General features: G+C 47.4%; 1 protein-coding gene across 1 annotated transcript; it reads left to right on the top strand.

Moving 5' to 3' along the window:
* Nucleotides 1–5,910: 5,910 nt before the first annotated feature.
* On the top strand, nt 5,911–15,710 carry LOC149339520 (steroid 17-alpha-hydroxylase/17,20 lyase-like; the record flags this gene model as incomplete). Its single annotated transcript, XM_089550944.1, has 7 exons — nt 5,911–5,945; nt 7,705–7,860; nt 10,239–10,447; nt 13,114–13,239; nt 13,480–13,584; nt 13,845–13,976; nt 15,373–15,710. Coding segments are annotated over 7 exons (1,101 nt in total), but the record flags the coding sequence as incomplete, so codon positions are not given.
* Nucleotides 15,711–18,800: the final 3,090 nt, after the last annotated feature.

Raw genomic sequence — 18,800 nt, forward strand, 5'->3', positions numbered from 1 at the left:
ACGACGAAGAAGTTCCTGTTCAAGCGAAGACGACGACGAACTTCTTACCGTTGTGTTGAGCGGCATTGCCATCGCTTTGTGTGTGTGCTCGTGGTGCTCGACCTCTGTGTCTACGAGGCCTGTGTCTCTGTGTCTACCGCCGGCGCACAGTACTCTAACCATCCCAGTACCCATCTTACATTTGGTGGAGTCGCGGGGTAGAAATCTCCATCGTGGAGCTGCGTAACCGCACTCTTCCCACTCTTGAAATGCCAGAAGACGCCCAAACCCAATCTGTGCAAACGGGACCAGCTCTCATCTGCGCCGGCTCCCTTCGCCAGCGAGATCCGGCAATCTTCAGCGGAGCCGATGAGAATGACGTGGAAGACTGGCTCGCGTCATACGAACGGGTGAGCCTGTACAATAGATGGGACGACGATACGAAGCTGAACAACGTAATTTTTTTATCTAACGGGGGTCGCTAACCTCTGGTATCGGAACCATGAGGGAGACATCCGAACATGGGCGGCCTTCAAAACGAAGCTTGCCGGAGTCTTTGGTCGCCCCACTGTCCGTAAACTTCGGGCTGAACAGCGTTTGCGTGAACGCTCGCAGCACGTCGGCGAAAGCTTCACCAGCTATATAGAAGAAGTCATTGACTTATGCAAACGTGTCAATGCGAACATGTCCGAAGCCGACAAGATAAAACACATCCTGAAAGGTATCGACGATGATGCCTTTCAGATGCTATTGGCCCGCGACTTGCGCACCGTTAAGGATGTGTTCACGCTCTGCCAGAGCTTCGAGGAGCTGCGCAAACAGCGATTACTGACTCGGCAACACCAAGCCTAGGTTGAATCGCTTTCTGGACTGGCGCCTGCAGCTGACAACACCTCTATGCTGCAGCAAATCAAAGATTTCGTCCGTGAAGAGGTAGCTCGGCAACTTTCTCTTCTGCCTAGCCCTCAACAGGCGCCGCCTCATTTGGCCCCGGCTCTTCGACAGGCCATACAACACCAGGTTACTGAGGCGCTTCCATCCTTCCATCCTCCGCCACCTGTCACTGCACCCTTGATTTACGCCGATGCTGCTCCAAGGTCTGTCACCAGTCCCATGCCTTGCGCCGACGTCGCCCCAAGACCTGTAGCCGGTCCTCGGACATACGCCGACGTTCTAGTACAGCCCCCGCCGTCGTCCTATCCTACAATGTACGTGCCTGTGCAAGCGTCTTCACCTTCCCTGCGACCAGCTCGAAGAGCAAGCAATCCGTGGCGCACGAGTGACAACCGTCCTGTATGCTACACTTGCGGAGTGCCTGGCCACGTCGCGCGCTACTGCCGTCGCCATCTCCAAGCGCCAGCACCACGCGCGCAATCTTCGGGGTACTGGCCTCCAACCCGTCAATATTCTGAGGCTGTCGACCAAACGCCAAGTCGTCCTTACTCCCCTGATCGTTCAGCCCTCTCCAGCCGCCGCTCCCCTTCGCCACGACGCCGCTCTATCTCCCCCATGCGACGTCGCCCTGCTTCTTCTCAGCAGGAAAACTAGGCGCCGCAGTTCCGGAGGCAAGAACTGCGCCCCCGTCGAAATTTCGAAGACCTCATCGATCACCTGCGAATCTTATTGATGTTTTTGTTGAGGGCGTGTCTGTGATGGCTCTGATAGACACCGGTGCAGCGATTTCGGTAATGGACGAAAAGTTATGTACTTCTTTAAAGAAAGTTAAGACGCCAGTTTCGGGACTAACGCTGCGCACGGCCAGCGCACAGCCGATTACGCCGTTAGCAGCATGCACCGCTCGAGTTCGAATCCAGGACACACTATACTACATCGAGTTCGTCGTGCTGCCTTCTTGCTCACATTCTTTAATTTTAGGGTGGGATTTCCTGTCGCGTCACGAAGCTGTCATCGACTGCGCTCGCGCAGAAGTTGGGTTCTCCGCTTTGCCTAATGTCTCGCCAGACGCTGCTCCTTCTGTTCCCTGCGCTAAAGCCGTCGTCACCGAAGACATCGTCCTTCCTCCCAGCTCCACTGCGCTTGTAAGCATCTCTTGTGACTCTGTTTGTGATGACGTTGTTCTCTTCACGCCGGCCTGCACTTTCAGGCGCCGCAAGTCCCTCCCGCTGCCCTACGCTGTGCTCACTATTTCTGCTGGCCTCTCCGTGCTATGGGTCTCTAACCCGTTTTCCTTCCCTACTGCTTTGCGCCATGGCGAATGTCTCGGCAGTGTACAATCTATTGCGTCCATTCTCACCTGTGAGGACCCCGCCGATTCGCCTCATCTAGCCATGACTGCGCTCAGCCCTCCATCTTCTGCGCCTGATTCCTCCGCTACAGACCTCTTCCTTCGCTCTATCGCCACCGATCTTCCTTCCCCGCAACGGACGCAGCTCTTAACCTCCTTCACCAGTTCCGCTCCTCCTTCGACTGTCATCGGAGTTCCTTGGGCCAAACTTCAACGGTCACCCATCGTATCGACACCGGCAACCACGCACCAGTGCGGCAGCGCCCCTATCGTGTATCTGCCACCGAGCGCCATGCTATCGAAGAGCAAGTTGATAAAATGCTCCAAGACGGCGTGATCCAGCCCTCCAGTAGCCCTTGGGCTTCGCCTGTTGTGCTGGTCAAGAAGAAAGACGGCTCCATCCGATTTTGTGTCGACTATCGCCGCCTTAATAAGATTACGCGGAAGGATGTCTACCCTCTTCCGCGCATCGATGACGCTTTGGACTGTTTGCAAGGGGCCGAACTATTTTCTTCCCTCGACCTTCGTTCCGGATATTGGCAGGTCCCCATGGAAGTGGCCGATCGCCCCAAAACCGCTTTTGTAACCCCCGACGGCTTATACGAATTTACAGTTATGCCTTTCGGCCTTTGTAATGCGCCTGCAACATTTGAGAGGATGATGGACACCATTTTGCGGGGATTAAAATGGAAGGTATGCCTCTGCTACCTCGACGACATCGTCGTCTTTTCTGCGGACTTTGACACCCACCTCCATCGCCTGAGGCACGTCTTGAACTGCCTTTCTGAGGCCGGTTTGCAGCTAAACTTGAAGAAATGCCGTTTTGCCGCTCGTAAACTCACTATCTTAGGGCACGTTGTCTCCAAGGAAGGCGTTTCTCCAGACCCAGCCAAACTTCGTGCGGTCGCTGCTTTTCCCAAGCCTACATCTGTCAAAGAACTGCGCAGCTTCCTTGGCCTGTGTTCCTACTTTCGTAGATTTATTCGCAACTTTGCATCGATTGCTGCCCCTTTAACACAACTCGTATCCAGCAGCTCCGACTTTTCACAGTGGTCACCCGCATGCGACAACGCGTTTTATACCTTACGCCGCATCCTCACCGCACCACCTATCCTGCGCCATTTCGACCCGACGGCCCCTACCGAGGTCCACACCGACGCCAGTGGTGTTGGCCTCGGGGCTGTACTCGCGCAGCGCAAACCTGGCTTTGCTGAGTACGTTGTCGCCTATGCAAGCCGCACCCTGACGAAGGCAGAGTCCAATTACTCAGTAACGGAAAAAGAGTGTTTGGCTATCGTTTGGGCTCTTACCAAATTCCGCCCTTATCTCTATGGTCGTCCCTTTGACGTCGTGACGGACCACCATGGGCTTTGCTGGTTATCCTCACTGAAAGACCCCTCCGGCCGCCTCGCAAGATGGGCTCTTCGTCTGCAGGAATACGACGCCCGCGTCGTTTATCGCTCCGGACGCAAGCACCAAGATGCCGACGCCCTTTCTCGCTGCCCCCTTCCGGTTGAGCTCGCCGGCCTCTCAACACTCGAAGACTCCCCTCCGTTGCTTCACATCGACGACATGCCTTCAGCGCAGCGCATGGACCCTTGGATTGCGTCTCTGCTTGATTTCCTCTCTAACCCTACGGCGGCTTCTCCATCACGCGCTCTCCGTCGCCAAGCTTCTCACTTCGCCATTCGTGAAAATCTCCTTTACCGCCGCAACTACAGCGCAGATGGCCGCAAGTGGTTACTAGTTGTTCCTCGCCATCTCCGCTCGCAAGTCTGTGATTATTTCCACGCTGACCCACAATGCGGACACGCAGGAGTCTTCAAAACATACAATCGGATCCGGCTGCGTTACTACTGGCGCGGAATGTATAACTTCATCCTTAAGCACATCCGCTCATGCCTGCCCTGCCAACGTCGCAAGCCCCCTGCTCACCGTTCTGCAGGCGAGTTGCAGCCGCTACCTTGCCCACCGCGCCCATTCGACCGCGTAGGCATTGATTTGTATGGACCTCTTCCCTACACTGCAGCCGGTAACCGTTGGGCTATCGTCGCCGTTGACCACTTGACGAGGTATGCAGAAACCGCCGCCCTTCCATCCGCCTCAGCGTCTGACGTAGCCTCCTTCATTTTGCGACGGTTCATTCTTCGCCACGGCGCACCGCGCGAACTGCTGAGTGACAGAGGCCGCGTTTTCTTATCGGAAGTTGTCAAAGCCTTGCTCCGCCAGTGAAACATCATTCACCGAACAAGCTCTGCCTATCACCCGCAAACTAACGGCCTTACAGAAAGATTTAACCGTACCCTCGGTGATATGCTCTCTATATACGTCTCATCAGACCATTCCAATTGGGATCTCGTCCTTCCGTATGTGACGTACGCCTACAACACCGCAACGTAGTCAACTACCGGCTTCTCACCGTTCTATCTTCTTTACGGCCGTCATCCTTCTGCTCCACTCGATACCATTCTCCCATACCAGCCTGACGCATCTGAGTGTACTCCTATTTCGCAAGCTGCACGACACGCAGAAGAGTGTCGCCAAATCGCCCGTTCTCTCACAACTGAGGCCCAATACCGTCGGAAATCCCGCCACGACAGCCATCACACGTCCCCGCACTTTTCTTCTGGTAGCCTCGTGTGGCTCTGGATTCCATCCAGTACTCCGGGCCTCTCCTCGAAACTTCTTTCAAAGTTTCACGGCCCCTACCGAGTTGTGGAACGCACCTCGCCTGTTAATTACGTGGTGGAACCGCTGATGCCGTCTCCTGATCTTCGCCGGCGCGGACGCGAGACTGTTCGCGTCCAGCGCCTCAAGCCGTATTATGACCCGGCCGTCCCACCTACGCCGTAAGTCGCCAGGATGGCTCCTCTTCTCCCCGGGGGGCAGTTGTAACGACGAAGAAGTTCCTGTTCAAGCGAAGACGACGACGAACTTCTTACCGTTGTGTTGAGCGGCATTGCCATCGCTTTGTGTGTGTGCTCGTGGTGCTCGACCTCTGTGTCTACGAGGCCTGTGTCTCTGTGTCTACCGCCGGCGCACAGTACTCTAACCATCCCAGTACCCATCTTACAAGTGGAATAAAATTCTGAATTTCAGTCATAGGCTGCTTCTTGCGTGTATAAGCAAGCATATCTAGATAACCTGAAAGGAAATTTTTGCCTCCGTGCGATATTTTGTGATTTAAGAGAAATACTTGAATATGCACTAAACAGAAATACTTTAATTAAGCGGTGTGCGGAATGTTTTTTTATTGAAAACAAACTGTTCGCAGTTATGAATTTCGTAAGCGTCTGAATCCGCACAATATCTCCCAGTCGAATGTAGATGAAATAAAAGAAGTGGTATCTAATCTCAGTGTCACCGACATTTTTGAACTCGGCCGCTGATCTCATTATACGCGGAAGGAATGCATTTAGAATGCAACGGTTATGTAGCTTGAATAAAGAGTTTGGGAACTTGATGTTTATATATCTGATTTATATGGTAAGTATATCACATATGTCATATATATATATATATATATATATATATATATATATATATATATATATATATATATATATATATATATATATACATGTGGGTGTGCGCACACGCGTGTGTGCGTGCGTGTGTGTGTGTGTGTGTGTGTGTGTGTGTGTGTGTGTGTGTGTGTGTGTGTGTGTGTGTGTGTGTGTGTGTGTGTGGCACTTCGCAAGGTTGCTCTGCTTGCAGTCAGGCGAGTACTACTTGGCCGCATATAGAGCGCATTTCAGCTCTACTGTGATGCACTGCAGTAGAGAGACATTTTTGCCTCGTCTGCGCACGATGATATGTTGGCAGGCTAAAAATTTTCTGCTTTGAAAATGCTTATGTTTAACGTTTTCACTCTTAGGAGTAGGCACCGCGACAGCGATTAATTTGAACTTTCGGAAAGCGACTCAGGCTATAAGGGACGCCACAGTGAAGGACTCCGGAAATTTCGACCACCTGGGGTTCTTTAACGTGCACTGACATCGCACAGTACACGGGCCTCTAGAATTTCGCCTCCATCGAAATTCAGCCACCGCGGCCGGGATCGAACCCGCGTCTTTCGGGCCAGCAGCCGAGCGCCGTAACAACTGAGCCACCGCGGCGGGGTACTTTCGGAATATTGCTGCGCGGCTTTAAATACATCGCTCCTAACAAACAAACGACTCATGTTCCAACCAATGCTGTGTCAGGCCACAAGCTATTAAGCATGCTACAGCCATGAAAGATACTTATCAGAAACTCCACGAAAACATCGCGTAACACGAGTGAATATGTGGCGAACCTTAATGTAATGACTGGGAAGGAGTATATCCAGGTGTCCAGGATAAACATAACCATGCTTTTCAAATTGACAGTGTGTTCTAAACCAGTCAAACCAACTCAGACCTATTGTGGTTCGCGGGGCCTAGCCTGCAGCATTTTTCCTTCTCCAAACTTAATCAGTAAATATTAATTAGTTGACTTTTTATTGTTGTATTCAGAAAAAAAGTGTTAATTCAGAAGTTGTAGATCGTCTTGAAATACAGCTGGCTGCAATGTTCGCACCAAAGTATCGCTTACGCAGCTTACGCAGCTCCATCTGGGACAGCTCTCCAGAAAAAAGTGGATGTTGATCTCCGACACACGTCTTGGGACGCCGAAGCATCAGATGTGTCACGTGGCAGCTTTTTTATCGTTTAGAAGAGCGAGTTAGCGAGCTGGCTGGTTCCTTTGCATGGTTAGGGAACAGCGCAGGGACGAGACGCAAGGAACATTCGAAGACACACACAGGCGCTGTGTGAATTATCTTTTCATACCGGTAAAAAAATGCACGCAAACATTTGCCAGCTCTCTTCCAAAACTATCTACAACTTCTGAATTGACACTTTCCTAATGAAGCCTACAGTTAAAAGGTTAGGTAGTTAGCGTTTACTAACTTTTTCGCTTTGCAGAACGAAGAAAATTGCCGACTAGGACTCGCAAAACCCCTCAACTGGCTTCACTTGGTTAGGACACTCCGTGTTTTTAAGACTGGTTACAACTAGTTGGGACACCCGGTATAGCTAGTGTATGCGACCTTGCACATTTTCTGTTTCTGTTTCTGGCACTGAAGCCATCTCCCCTGATAAGAATGCTAACAGCCAAAAAAAATTTGTTATTGTTTACCACCTGAACGCACATATTTTAGGTTGCCTGTCACACATCTACGCTTTGATATGAACGTCTATTGCACAAGGGTAGGGCAATCACCTCCATTTCTTACACATGGATTTTTGAACCTTTCCGTTACCCCTCCACAAAATACGCCTTCTTTAAGTACACCTAGTAAAAGTAGCCGGCCGGAAAACAAATAAGCTCTGGTGTGTTTATCGCAGTAATCTATTCGTAATTGCAATTGTTGTTTCTAAGGAAGTAATTACATGCAAATGTTGTGCTGTGCTGCGGGTGCAAATCTTTAACAACTGCCCGCCTTTCAATCATTACAGAAAATACGCCGTGAGTGACTCCCTGGAAAAGCTTTGCACGGATGTCGTTGACAATTTCGTGGACTCGTTGCAACACGGACCGCAGCTCGTCGACTCAAGAGAGCCGTTTTTCTACATGCTCTACAACCTGATAGGAGCGTCGGTCTATGGGACAAGGTTGGAGCGGCGATGTTTCTTAACTTCGGAATTTGAAAAAGGCTGGACATGCTAACGTGACATTACACAGCGAGGATAGTCAACCTTTGATAACTCCGTGCAACTACTAGAATACAGCCGGATAGCAAGAGAAACACCGGCAGGAGGGCAGAGAAGCGCCGTGCCTCGGTGTTTGATCGTGTTCTCGCTGCTACAAGGAGATGCTACTGATTCTGTCTGTCAACATTCTGTCATTTCACGTTATGGTGTCCAACCCGGTACAGCCATTAACAATAGTTGGCGTGATGCCAGTCAGCGAGGAAAAATTCATTTCTCTGTGACGATTCAAAGCAGGTCAAAGAAAAGCACATAAACATTAGGAAACATGAGTGCGCCATACTCCAGAAGAATACTAGCTCCAGCGAAAGAATGCAGCAATAATTTTTTTTCGCGAATTCGCATTCCGCAAAGTTTTGTCCATGTCTGTACATAATAAGAATTGCTCCCAGCACTGACCTTCTGCAAAGTTTGCCCAGCGTTGTCGCACAAGCTTTGTAATCAACTTTTCATGTTCGAAGAAGCATATGTTACTTCCCCTTCGCGCTTGTGGATGACCCTTCACGCACGAATTCATTGCTGCAAAATACAAGTATACGTACAGCTGACGTGGTAAACATGTTCATTTCCGGATTTCTAGTTTTCTTTTGCTTTCCTTTCAGCTTTCCTCTGTAGCCGTAAGGCTGCGCCTGGGCGGATGCTCATGAGTAATTATTCCTTTAATAAATATGTACCCCATCTTGGGGATCCCCTTAAAAGCCATTTGACTAGCACAGTTCCCAGTCGAGTTGTTGATGTATTCACAATTCACTTTCATCCTACGATCTGCTAGCCGTGCGGGATAACTTATATGGTAGAGCGACTGCCCTGAATAGGTGTTGGTTCCGGGCTCATTCCCCGCACCAGGACAAGTTGTTTGTCACCAACTACAAAGTTTCTGGGAAGGCAGTACCGCTTTCCTTTGCTAATGCATAATTATTCTTTCATTACAAACATGTTCACTAGGCCACACGGTATCAGTAAAGTACGTCCCGCACTGTCGCCATGGCGCATCAAAAACTTATACCATAAGCACTGTGCGCCAGTTGAATGTTTAAAATTAATGGACGTAGATAAAGGCCCGGTCTTTTTTTCTCCGACTTTGCAACCGACTTCCAGTCTCTGTGCAAATGCAATAGAGGATGCCTAAGCTCATCAGACTACGCATTAGAAAAAATCGGACTTAACCCAGTGCTACTCTAGTCACGGGTGCTTCAAGGCCCCAAAGAATTATAGGCATCAATCAGGCTAGCGGTTCGCAGTGGGTTCCGGAACATAAATTCTGGCCCGAGCTTCCTAAGCAAGTTTTAAACATCCGGCGCCTACCGAGAACTGATAAGCATTTGCGGCAAGCAGTCGGAAACTGAAAACACCAGCTGCGGAACGCAAGTGTCGTTTTGACGTAGGTCAAGGATATGAAAATACATTACACAATTAACATGTTAATGAATAAGTCACTAAGCTTAGATCATGTATGCCCGTTTACCACTATTCCTCAAGAGGGAAGTATATGAAAGCTGAATCTTGCTGGTCTTTTCTATGCGGCATGAAGGTGGAGCCTGAAGAAAAGAACTGGAAAACTGAGGACGACGCAGTGACGTATGAAAAGAAAACTGATAGGCTTAACGTTAAGAGATAGGAAGACACTAGGGTGGGTAAGAGAAAAAATGCTGCTTAATGACACCCTAATAAAAATCAAGTACAATAAATCGAGATGGGCAGGACATCTGAAGAAAAGGCAGATAACCAATGACAGTTAAGCGCAATGGGGTGGATTCTAAAAGAAGGCAAGCGCAGTAGGTGATGGCAGGTCATCAGATGTGCGGATCAGGTTAGGAAACTTACGGAGATCAGGTGGTCGCAGCCGGCCCAAGACATGGTTATTTGGAAATATAGAGGAGAGGCCTTTACCTTGCTATCGGCATACCTAGGTTGGCGATCATAACGATGATGATCAAGCAAGCGCTTTGGATGAGGTAATCGTGATGCTACTTGCAGCAGTCTATCATTCTCAATTCAGAACAACTATGTCATCAAGGTTTACATCTTTTCCTGCATTATTGTTTCTCTGTCGTCACCTTCGCAGTTCGGAGCACAAACTCGGTAGGCACGTGCAATATTGTCTTTCTTTCCCATCGACTACTACATTTGTTCAAGCATTCACATTCATGCCGAGTTCGGTGGGAACATGACACGTTTGCTAAAAGTTGTTTCCACAGTACTGTACAACTCACTTGTTCCCCTAGTCACCAACAACGTTCCCTTGAAAAGCTTTATTCGAATCATGTCTGGTTCTTTTACAGACTTGACGGGGACTGCAAGGAGATACGTCGTCTTGAAGAGATCGACCACGAGTTCCTCGAGGTGGCGCCCAATGGTCTTCCGAGCGACATCGCGCCCTGGCTGGCATTTTTGTATCATAGGAGAGAGAAGAAGATCGAAGCCTTGTTTCATGAGTTTAGGGACATCGTTGAAAGGCTGTTCGCAAAGGCTGAAGCCACCTACGTGTCAGGTATGCTCAGAGGACTGGGCACTTCTTTTCCACCAATAAATGTTTTCGATAGAACATCACTAATAAAAAAGGTCCAAGTATCTAATGTTTCGATCACCTGAGATGTGCCTTGCGCCTTACTGAACGTGAAGCACAACTGTGAATTCTATTCCCAGGTCGCGTTCAATATTTGACCCCGCGATTATTTCACGGAGCAATATTGTCAGCGCTGGTCCGTATCATACTATTGATTAATATTCTTGGCTCTGCGTATTCACCAATTTTTCGCATCATTCCTGCTGATGGCCACAGGTTATATTCGTATGTAGTGCAGCCAACTATTCCTAAAATTAGGATGAAGTGTTAAAGAGAGTTTTCGTAAGGCCTTATAAATAAATAGTTTTACCTGTGAGCACTCCCACACAGTTGGTATAATGAAGGGGTAGCCTCGGCAGCGCAGTATCGCAAGGATTCGTGATGCTTCAGTTTCTGCGCCGAGTTAAATATCCCTCTCAATCTAATGCAACTCCAACCTAATGCACTTTGAAGTAGAGATGTAAAATTTCAAGAAATTTTCAATGGCATGAAAAACAGTTTTTTTCAGGGTTTTTTTTCCATCATAAATTGGAAATTGTGCAAAACGTGACCAAAACAGATTTATTTGCAACCGCACAACAATCAATAATAATGCTCCTAAGTTCAGTCGAATATGCAGTTATAGATGTCATATTGCGAAACGAACTTCTTGTTCTACTGCACCAGAAAATAAATAATGATTTGCACTTCAGGCGAATATGGAGATATAAATATCATATTTGTGGAACGAACTTCTTGTTTTATTGCACCGAGAAAGGGAACATGAAAACTGATCTATAAGTCACTCCGTATCGGACTCAGAGTCACTGTCGCTGGATGCGGCACTACGCGCAGCAGCATGGATTGAAGCTGTGTCCACCGCTAGGTTCGACTGCACATACACAAGCTTTCGAACGCGTTCCCCTGAAAGCCTGTTGCGAATCCTTGTACGGACGTTTGCGAAACGTGACCAGTTTCGTTTGCAGCTAGCGGATGATGGTGGTATCTGCAGCAGTCGGCAAGCCAGACATGTTAGCGGCTGGTTGGTGCAAAGGCCTTGCCACCAGGTAGATGGGGCCACGTGCTTCGCTGAAAACCCCTGTCTTGGACCAAATTCCTGAGGTTGTCCTGAACTCTGCTACGTTGGAAATGAAGAAGCTAGGCTTGTATTTGGCTAAAACCGCTTACATTCACAGCAGCCTATGTTATTTATGCCATGTGTGTAGCACTGTAGAATTTGCAGCCATTTTGTTCTACTTCAGCCGTGAGTTCAAGTATTAGTGTGTTTTTAAGTCAAGCCTAGATATTATATGTGACCTGGCCTTCAACCCGCGTACTCGCAGCACGAACGCTATAAAAGCACTACCTGGCACCGGCGATGACGACTGCTCTCCAATCGTTCAAGGATGCACGCTGTAATAGTTTTCAAAGCAAAAACAAAAACCTAAACTAAAAGCAAGCAATCATAAAACCTTGAAATTGCATTGTGAAATTTTCGATGTTTCTTTCCATTTCTTCTCGTCTGAAAAAAACGAAAAAAAAAACCGTTTTATTTCCAAAATTTCAGTGTTTTTTCAGGCCTTCACATCTCTACTTTGAAGTGGCAAACTCATAATGGTTAGGCACTGTATTTCAGGCACATGCGTGCGTAAGGAAGTGTTGTGAAGTTCTTTGTGTACATCTGTGCGATAGGATGTTCTTACGTATTAGGATGAGAAATTATGTTCTGGATACCCTTCACTGTAGATGTGCTTCTGTTCTTGGGCGCTCCGATGGGGTGATGACTGTGCCCTGAAATGCTTATTTATTCGCATTCCTGAAGAACGGTGCTAATGGACTAGCCAAATAAAACTACTCACGTCCAGATAATTCTGTACGATGGCACATGCTGAACGCCAGACAGTATCTGCTAAGGCAGCATGATATACTAGAGCTTTCGGGAGAGATCTCCTTTAAAGCACCCACATTTCAAACACCATTCTGCCCCGCTCTTTCAGCTACATCCAAGCAGAAATATAGAGATGTGCTCTAACACTCTAATACATCTGCAGGCAGCTGGAGCTTATTCGCGGCTTATAAAAAGCGAAAAGTTAACATCCGTTAAAGCTTCCGGAGAAGCAGTACAAGAAAATTTTGTTGGCCGTGGGGAAATTCCTTTTACCATACAAAGACATTCACAAGCATGCGCAGATTAAAATTGTACGGCGCGGCTCAGGTGACCACCGAGATATGTGAGACGGATACTGCGCCATTTCCTTTCCTAAAAAACAAAAAAAATCTAATTGTTGTGTTTTTACTTCTTTTAACAGTTAACAATATACATTGTGCGATGCAGAAATATGGGCTAAAAGTTTTAGCTGCATCAAAAAAAGATAACGGTGTGATTCAATGAACTCGTGGGCCAGTGTATTGATTGATTTGTTTTCGACGAACAGCAGTTGCATGTTACAATTTTGTAATAAACTGCGGGCACTGAAGGCAATAAGTAGATGCCAAAGTTTACTTATAAACAACCACTTTGCCATAGCTTCAACAATTGGTTTATTTGTTGGCGAGTTTTTCGCTACGGACTTTCGCAGTATCGATGCCAAAGTATTTTCTGATTCGTATAGGCAAAACAGAGAACTTCACACAAGCCATGCTTGCCGCTCGAGAAGAAGCTATACAGGAGGAAAAAGGCGACGCTGAATACTTGACCAGAGGCAACATGGTGCAGGTTGTCTTGAACATCTTTGGCGGTACGTAGTGACTTTCTCAGAATCCCAACCTTCTTTTTTGGTGTGCCATATTGTAACTCCCTTCCTGTCTCCTAAATCAAAAGTTTCATAAACAGTACTGTAATATTAGGCCATTTTCTGACCTTAATACACTGGATTTCTAAAAATACAACGTACAAAAACATTTATAAAATTGCCATCAAGACTTTCCTAAGCTGGGTCTGATGAATGGCTTTTATACTACATTTGATTTTATTGCAGCTGCCACCGATACATCGGCTGGAGAACTTCACTGGCTCTTTCTTATTCTGGCAAAGGAACCAAGGATTCAAGAAAAGATCCAGAAAGAAATTGAGGAAAACATTGGCAAGATCTTATTTCGCATAAGATGTTTTTTTTTTTCACTGGATGCGAGCCTGGGTGTATTTACGCTGCTAAATTTAAGGCACCATGCATTCTGAAAAACACATCGCAAGGCATACCAAGTGAAATGTGAAAAACAAAGCATCATCGCATTTTGCCCACAATTTCAAAAATTAACTTACGACCTTGGAATCAGTCTTGCATTGTTTCATGTCCGGCAGAGCGCCACTTTTCAGGAAAGCGTCCTTATATGCCTTTTCCAGGAAGCACCCCTCCTGTGTACAAAGATCGAGCCAATCTTCCTTTCACCGCGGCCTGCCTGTTGGAGATACTAAGGTTCCGGCCAATAGTTCCACTTGGCATCCCGCACAACACGTCTACGGACACTAAAGTTGGTGAGCATTGACAATATTTTCTTTATATGCCATACGAGACGGGGTAGCGTCATCATTCTTGAATGGCTACCACGTACCTTTTCAATTAAATTTCATTATAAAGTTGTGTTTGTATGATGGAGGACTGCCTTCCTCATATTATCTTAGCCTCATGCTACCACCCACCATATTCTGACAGCTTATTCGTAACCCTGTTCATCTGCGCAGTGCATTCAGCGAAATCCAGTGCCCTCATGGCCCAATCCTTACAATCGGTGGCATTAACTTAGCCCGACATTAACTGAAGAGACCTTGCCCTCACATCAAAATACCGGAAGAATTTTTGTTAAAGGATACCTAATTTTATTATGTATTCAGGCGTTAACATTTCGCAGATTCCGACTTGACGCTCCAACTAGCTGAACTTTGTTTTACTGCTACCCCACTGCTCATAGCTTTCGTATAGATAACAGTGCGAACTAACACAGCTACTCTTGTAGAAATCTAAATCTAGCTCCCACCTAGTTTTAATTACTATAGTTTATAAAACACTGATCAGGAAGAAGTTAGGCATTCATATGCCATCTGGGACCTCGCTCAACTTAACCTAATGAATTCTGCTGATCTCGTTCAAAACTGCACTGTTGCATTCATCAAGGCAAATTACCCGAAATCCACCAGTGATACGTTAAGAATAAAGCACATTTGCCTAACTTTCAACACTTCAGTAAAATCGCGAGACATAAAGTGTAATGACATTTACCGCGCGTGCTTTACCGTCTTGATCTCCTATTGAACCTGTTCATCATTTTCCAGTCCGTACAAGTAACCACAAGGACGTGAACACATCTCGACTCCGTACTACGACACACCTTAAAACTCCTTTACTGGCCCAAGAGCAGAAGACGGGAACCATCTTGCTAGAAGTGCCATTCCCCATACAAATCCGGTTCCTATCAAAGGAGCCATCGAATCACTCTTTTAATACAATTTTATAAGCCCACTCGTCATGCAAGGTCCTCACCTAAAGGGCCCTACGCACATTAACTCAATAAATATCTTACCTAAATCGTTAGCCAGAAGCAAGGAAACGCCATATTATAACCAGCTTGAGGACAACGGCACAGCACTGCTTGCAATCCATAAAGCAAACACGACCATGATAACAGGAAACTGTCCCAATGCTTAACATCCTCCATTATTCGAAAAAAGAAGAAAATAAGAATATGAGCAGTTCCTTCACAATTTCTTACCATCTTCCCGCATATCCATTAGCATGTTCACAGTTACCCGGCTCGGCAGCATGACTGTAGTTAAGAGAAGCAAATAAACTTGCACAGGTGAGCTTCAAATCGCGTACCGTCGCCAGTATATTTGGCAGGAGTTGTAATCGGTTCTTCCATTCACTGTTTTACAGGTGAGCTTGCTGTACCCAAGGACACTGGCATCATGTACAACATCTACGCCGCCAACCATGACCCCAAGATCTGGGACGATCCAGAAGAGTTCCGCCCGGAACGATTCCAAGACCTCTCCACAGGGAAGCTGCGTCAGGACTTGGGGCCGCTCCTCACCTTCGGCATGGGTCCCCGCACTTGTCCCGGAGAGAAGCTGGCACACGTGGACATGTTCTACATCCTCGTGCGACTCATGCAGAGGCTCAGCTGCAGCGCACCCGGGAAGCCCTCGGATGTCAGGATGGACGGCGGGGGTTCAAGCCTCTTTCTGCTGCTCGTGCTCACGAGGAAGAATTAAAGAATGTCTCGCGTCAGTTTGTGTCCTCACAAAGAGGATACACATTAAAGGAATCATAATAAGATGCAAAGCGTGCAAGCAAGACTTACATACTCAGTTTCTCTTTTGTGCAGCGCACACACTCACTCAAGTGCAGATCGAATGCGAGGTTCAGAGTGTGTGTTGTTTGCTTGTTGTTACGAGGATGATGAGGGCGATGGTGTTGGCCAGTGTGGTGGGAGTGGCGATGTGTTTCTGGTGGTGGAGGCAGAGGTAATGAAAATCGTACAGAAAAATTCGTAGTTTTCGCTTTGGGGAAATCTGCTACCGAAATCAATCCGTGCTCCAAAGAATTGAGAGAGTCGTTTCAAACAGACGGTGCAGCATGGCGAGTACAGGCTTCAAAGACCTGTCACCCGCCCGGCTGCGTCGTAGAGTGGAGCGTGGCAGTTACGGACGGAAGCAGGAGGTGACAGCCACTTCTGGTGCACAATAAGGGCCATCGGAATGTGAACAACTACAGAACCTATCTGCTGGTGTTGCATAGTATTGCAGTATGCTTCTTGCAATTTTACGTTGTTTTTCTAGAGAAGAATCACTGAAAACCAAAGAACATAACCGATGCATCTCCTCAGTACTTGCATTTGAGGGCGGAATTTGAGAGAGGATAATAATAATATATATAATAGTATACAACGAAAGAGAAAAATGATGAATACGTTTTAACGAGAGAACGAGGCAACAAAGAATAAAATGGAAATACGAGTTCAGTTCACGAAACGAGCGTACAAAAGGAGCTCGAGAAAACCCAGAAATTTTAAGCTAGTACAGCGTTCTGAGGACAAGCCACAGAGAAACACGCATTACTTTTTGCACTGTTTCTTATCTTTCCTTTGTAGGCTCTCGCAATGCGCCGCTCAAATGAAAAGTTGTTCATAGGTTTCTCTTTACTTTGTTTTAAAGGAATTGCAGAGTGCATCGTAAGTTCTGGCCACTATTTAAATTTACTAACACGATTTTAGTTTCCATACCTGGGCGCCGCCATGTTTGTTTTACTCGAGCGCCGCCTACCGCCGACGCCATTGTGGGCTGATAATTTGCAGCCCGTGGAATGCAGACGAAGCAGTGTGCGATGTCTGGAAGTGTCATCCACCCGTTCTATTCCTGCCAGGCCTATAAATTGTGCGTGGGGGTTCGCCTCCTGTTCATCCACGTCTGTGCTATGCTACTAGCGCCTGCAGCAACCAACCGGGAGCAGGCGACCATTTTTCGATGGAGCGAACGATCAGCATCGGTGAGTGCCATGCTCGCAGTTCACGCGTGTAATTTCTCTCACCGGTTGCCTCTAAGGTGAACGTGGCATGGTGTTTCACGTTGGAAAAATGCAAGCAACGTGTGTTCAATGTGAATATCGCGGAGAGCAATCGAGTATCTGATTTTTCGTGGAGCACAGTTTCTCACGAACGCTCTCGCTGCCTGCTTGGCCATTGCGAGTGTGACAATTTAGATGCAGAGATTGCGACAGACTACCCCGTTCAGAAATTGAGCACTTTGGAAACAACAGCCAGTACATGACCGAAACGAATGCACGTCTGATCATTGCAGCGTTTGTTTGCGGAGATACGCGCCATGAAACTGAAATTCGGCCCCTCCTGCCTGTTGCGTAGGGCTGTTGATACTACGAGCGAACAAGCCAGTTCACTGAAAGCAATTCGCATTCTCGCCTACTCCGCTCCCGCCAGTACTCACTGGTTCACAAATAGCAGAATATGTGTAATTACACGCTCTGATAGGTCGTCGCGCTAATGGAACGCTATTACCGACCTACTGACAGGCCGAATCGCCGCACCTGTGTTAAGAATTCCAATCTCACTCGGGCAGGGGCACTGCTCAAGTCGTTGCGTTTCTTGTATCTCTGGCATGGTTATGCATAGTGGACTTTTTTACAGTGCATTCGATGCGATTTCAGTCGAATGATTTATTACAATGCATGGCAGAGCTTACCGTTCTGTGCATACCGTGTGTTTTTACGTTGCCGTGGCTGCATTTTTGCCCACTTTGCAGTTGGGTAAAAGTCCTTATCGCCGCGTCCATTCATGCCATGCTGTGGAAATTAAATAACTATTTTTGAACTAATGGCATGTTCTTTTTTTTTTTTTTTTCAGGTGGCGATGCCCACACGCTCCCGATATTGGCGAACATGTGGGATGGTGAAACAAAGTTGTAGCTAAATTTGTGAAGTCCATACATTGTGTGCTGCTGAATAAAACAGGTTTACCGAGGCCGTCCAAAAGCTTTATTTCTTAAAGTTATGCACAGCGTATAGTTTGGCGAGCCAGGCGCTGCGCTTCGTTTCGCGCCCGCTATTAAGCACAGGCAGTGAGTTTGTTCCTGCATGCATTTCATTCACAACGTGCGCTGATGCGTAAGCTTGTTGTTGACGCAAGTATTTTTTGTTCACCAACTACGCCCACTGCCAATGCAACTTGGGACCGGCGGGAAAGCGGTGAAGAAATAAACATCGCAGACGCGCTGAGACCTTCGCATTACATGGTCCGCGTACATACTGGTGGCGTTTTTTTTTTCTACTTTTCTTGACAAATGTCGCAATCGGCAATAAAAATTGATGCCTAGAGGACGTTGGCGTTCCGTACACATTGCTGCTTTTCTTGTACAGACGTAAACATGCGTTTGACCGGTGGCTATGCGGCCGGACGTTGCTACGCATGCCGGGTTATTAGCCCAGGTTAGGACGGCAATTGTGGGGTGTCGCGCAGCTCACGTGTTTAAGAGTATTTATCCCTCCCCTGCCCGCGCCTCGTAAAATGGTGTATAACATTTACATGAGCTGCTTGTTCTGTCCATCATGTTGCTCCTTTTCTGTCTTCCCGCAATACCATAATTATTTTCTTTTCGATAACCAGGTGCGGTGACCTCAGTTTAACTTCAAGCACTTTCGTTAGCCTGCGATTTTCGACCCGAACTCAGTTGTCACGCATGTTTTCCAGCGCTGTTGCCTGAATTCGGCCGTACCAGGCTGAGTAGTTGAAAACAGCTCTCTAAGTCTGATCTCTAAGAGTGTTCTTTGTTCCTCGACGTAGCCGTTATCTT

Source organism: Amblyomma mixtum, chromosome 6 (genome assembly GCF_055824585.1).
Source record: "Amblyomma mixtum isolate Tamu chromosome 6, ASM5582458v1, whole genome shotgun sequence".
Classification (NCBI taxonomy): Eukaryota; Metazoa; Arthropoda; class Arachnida; order Ixodida; family Ixodidae; genus Amblyomma; species Amblyomma mixtum.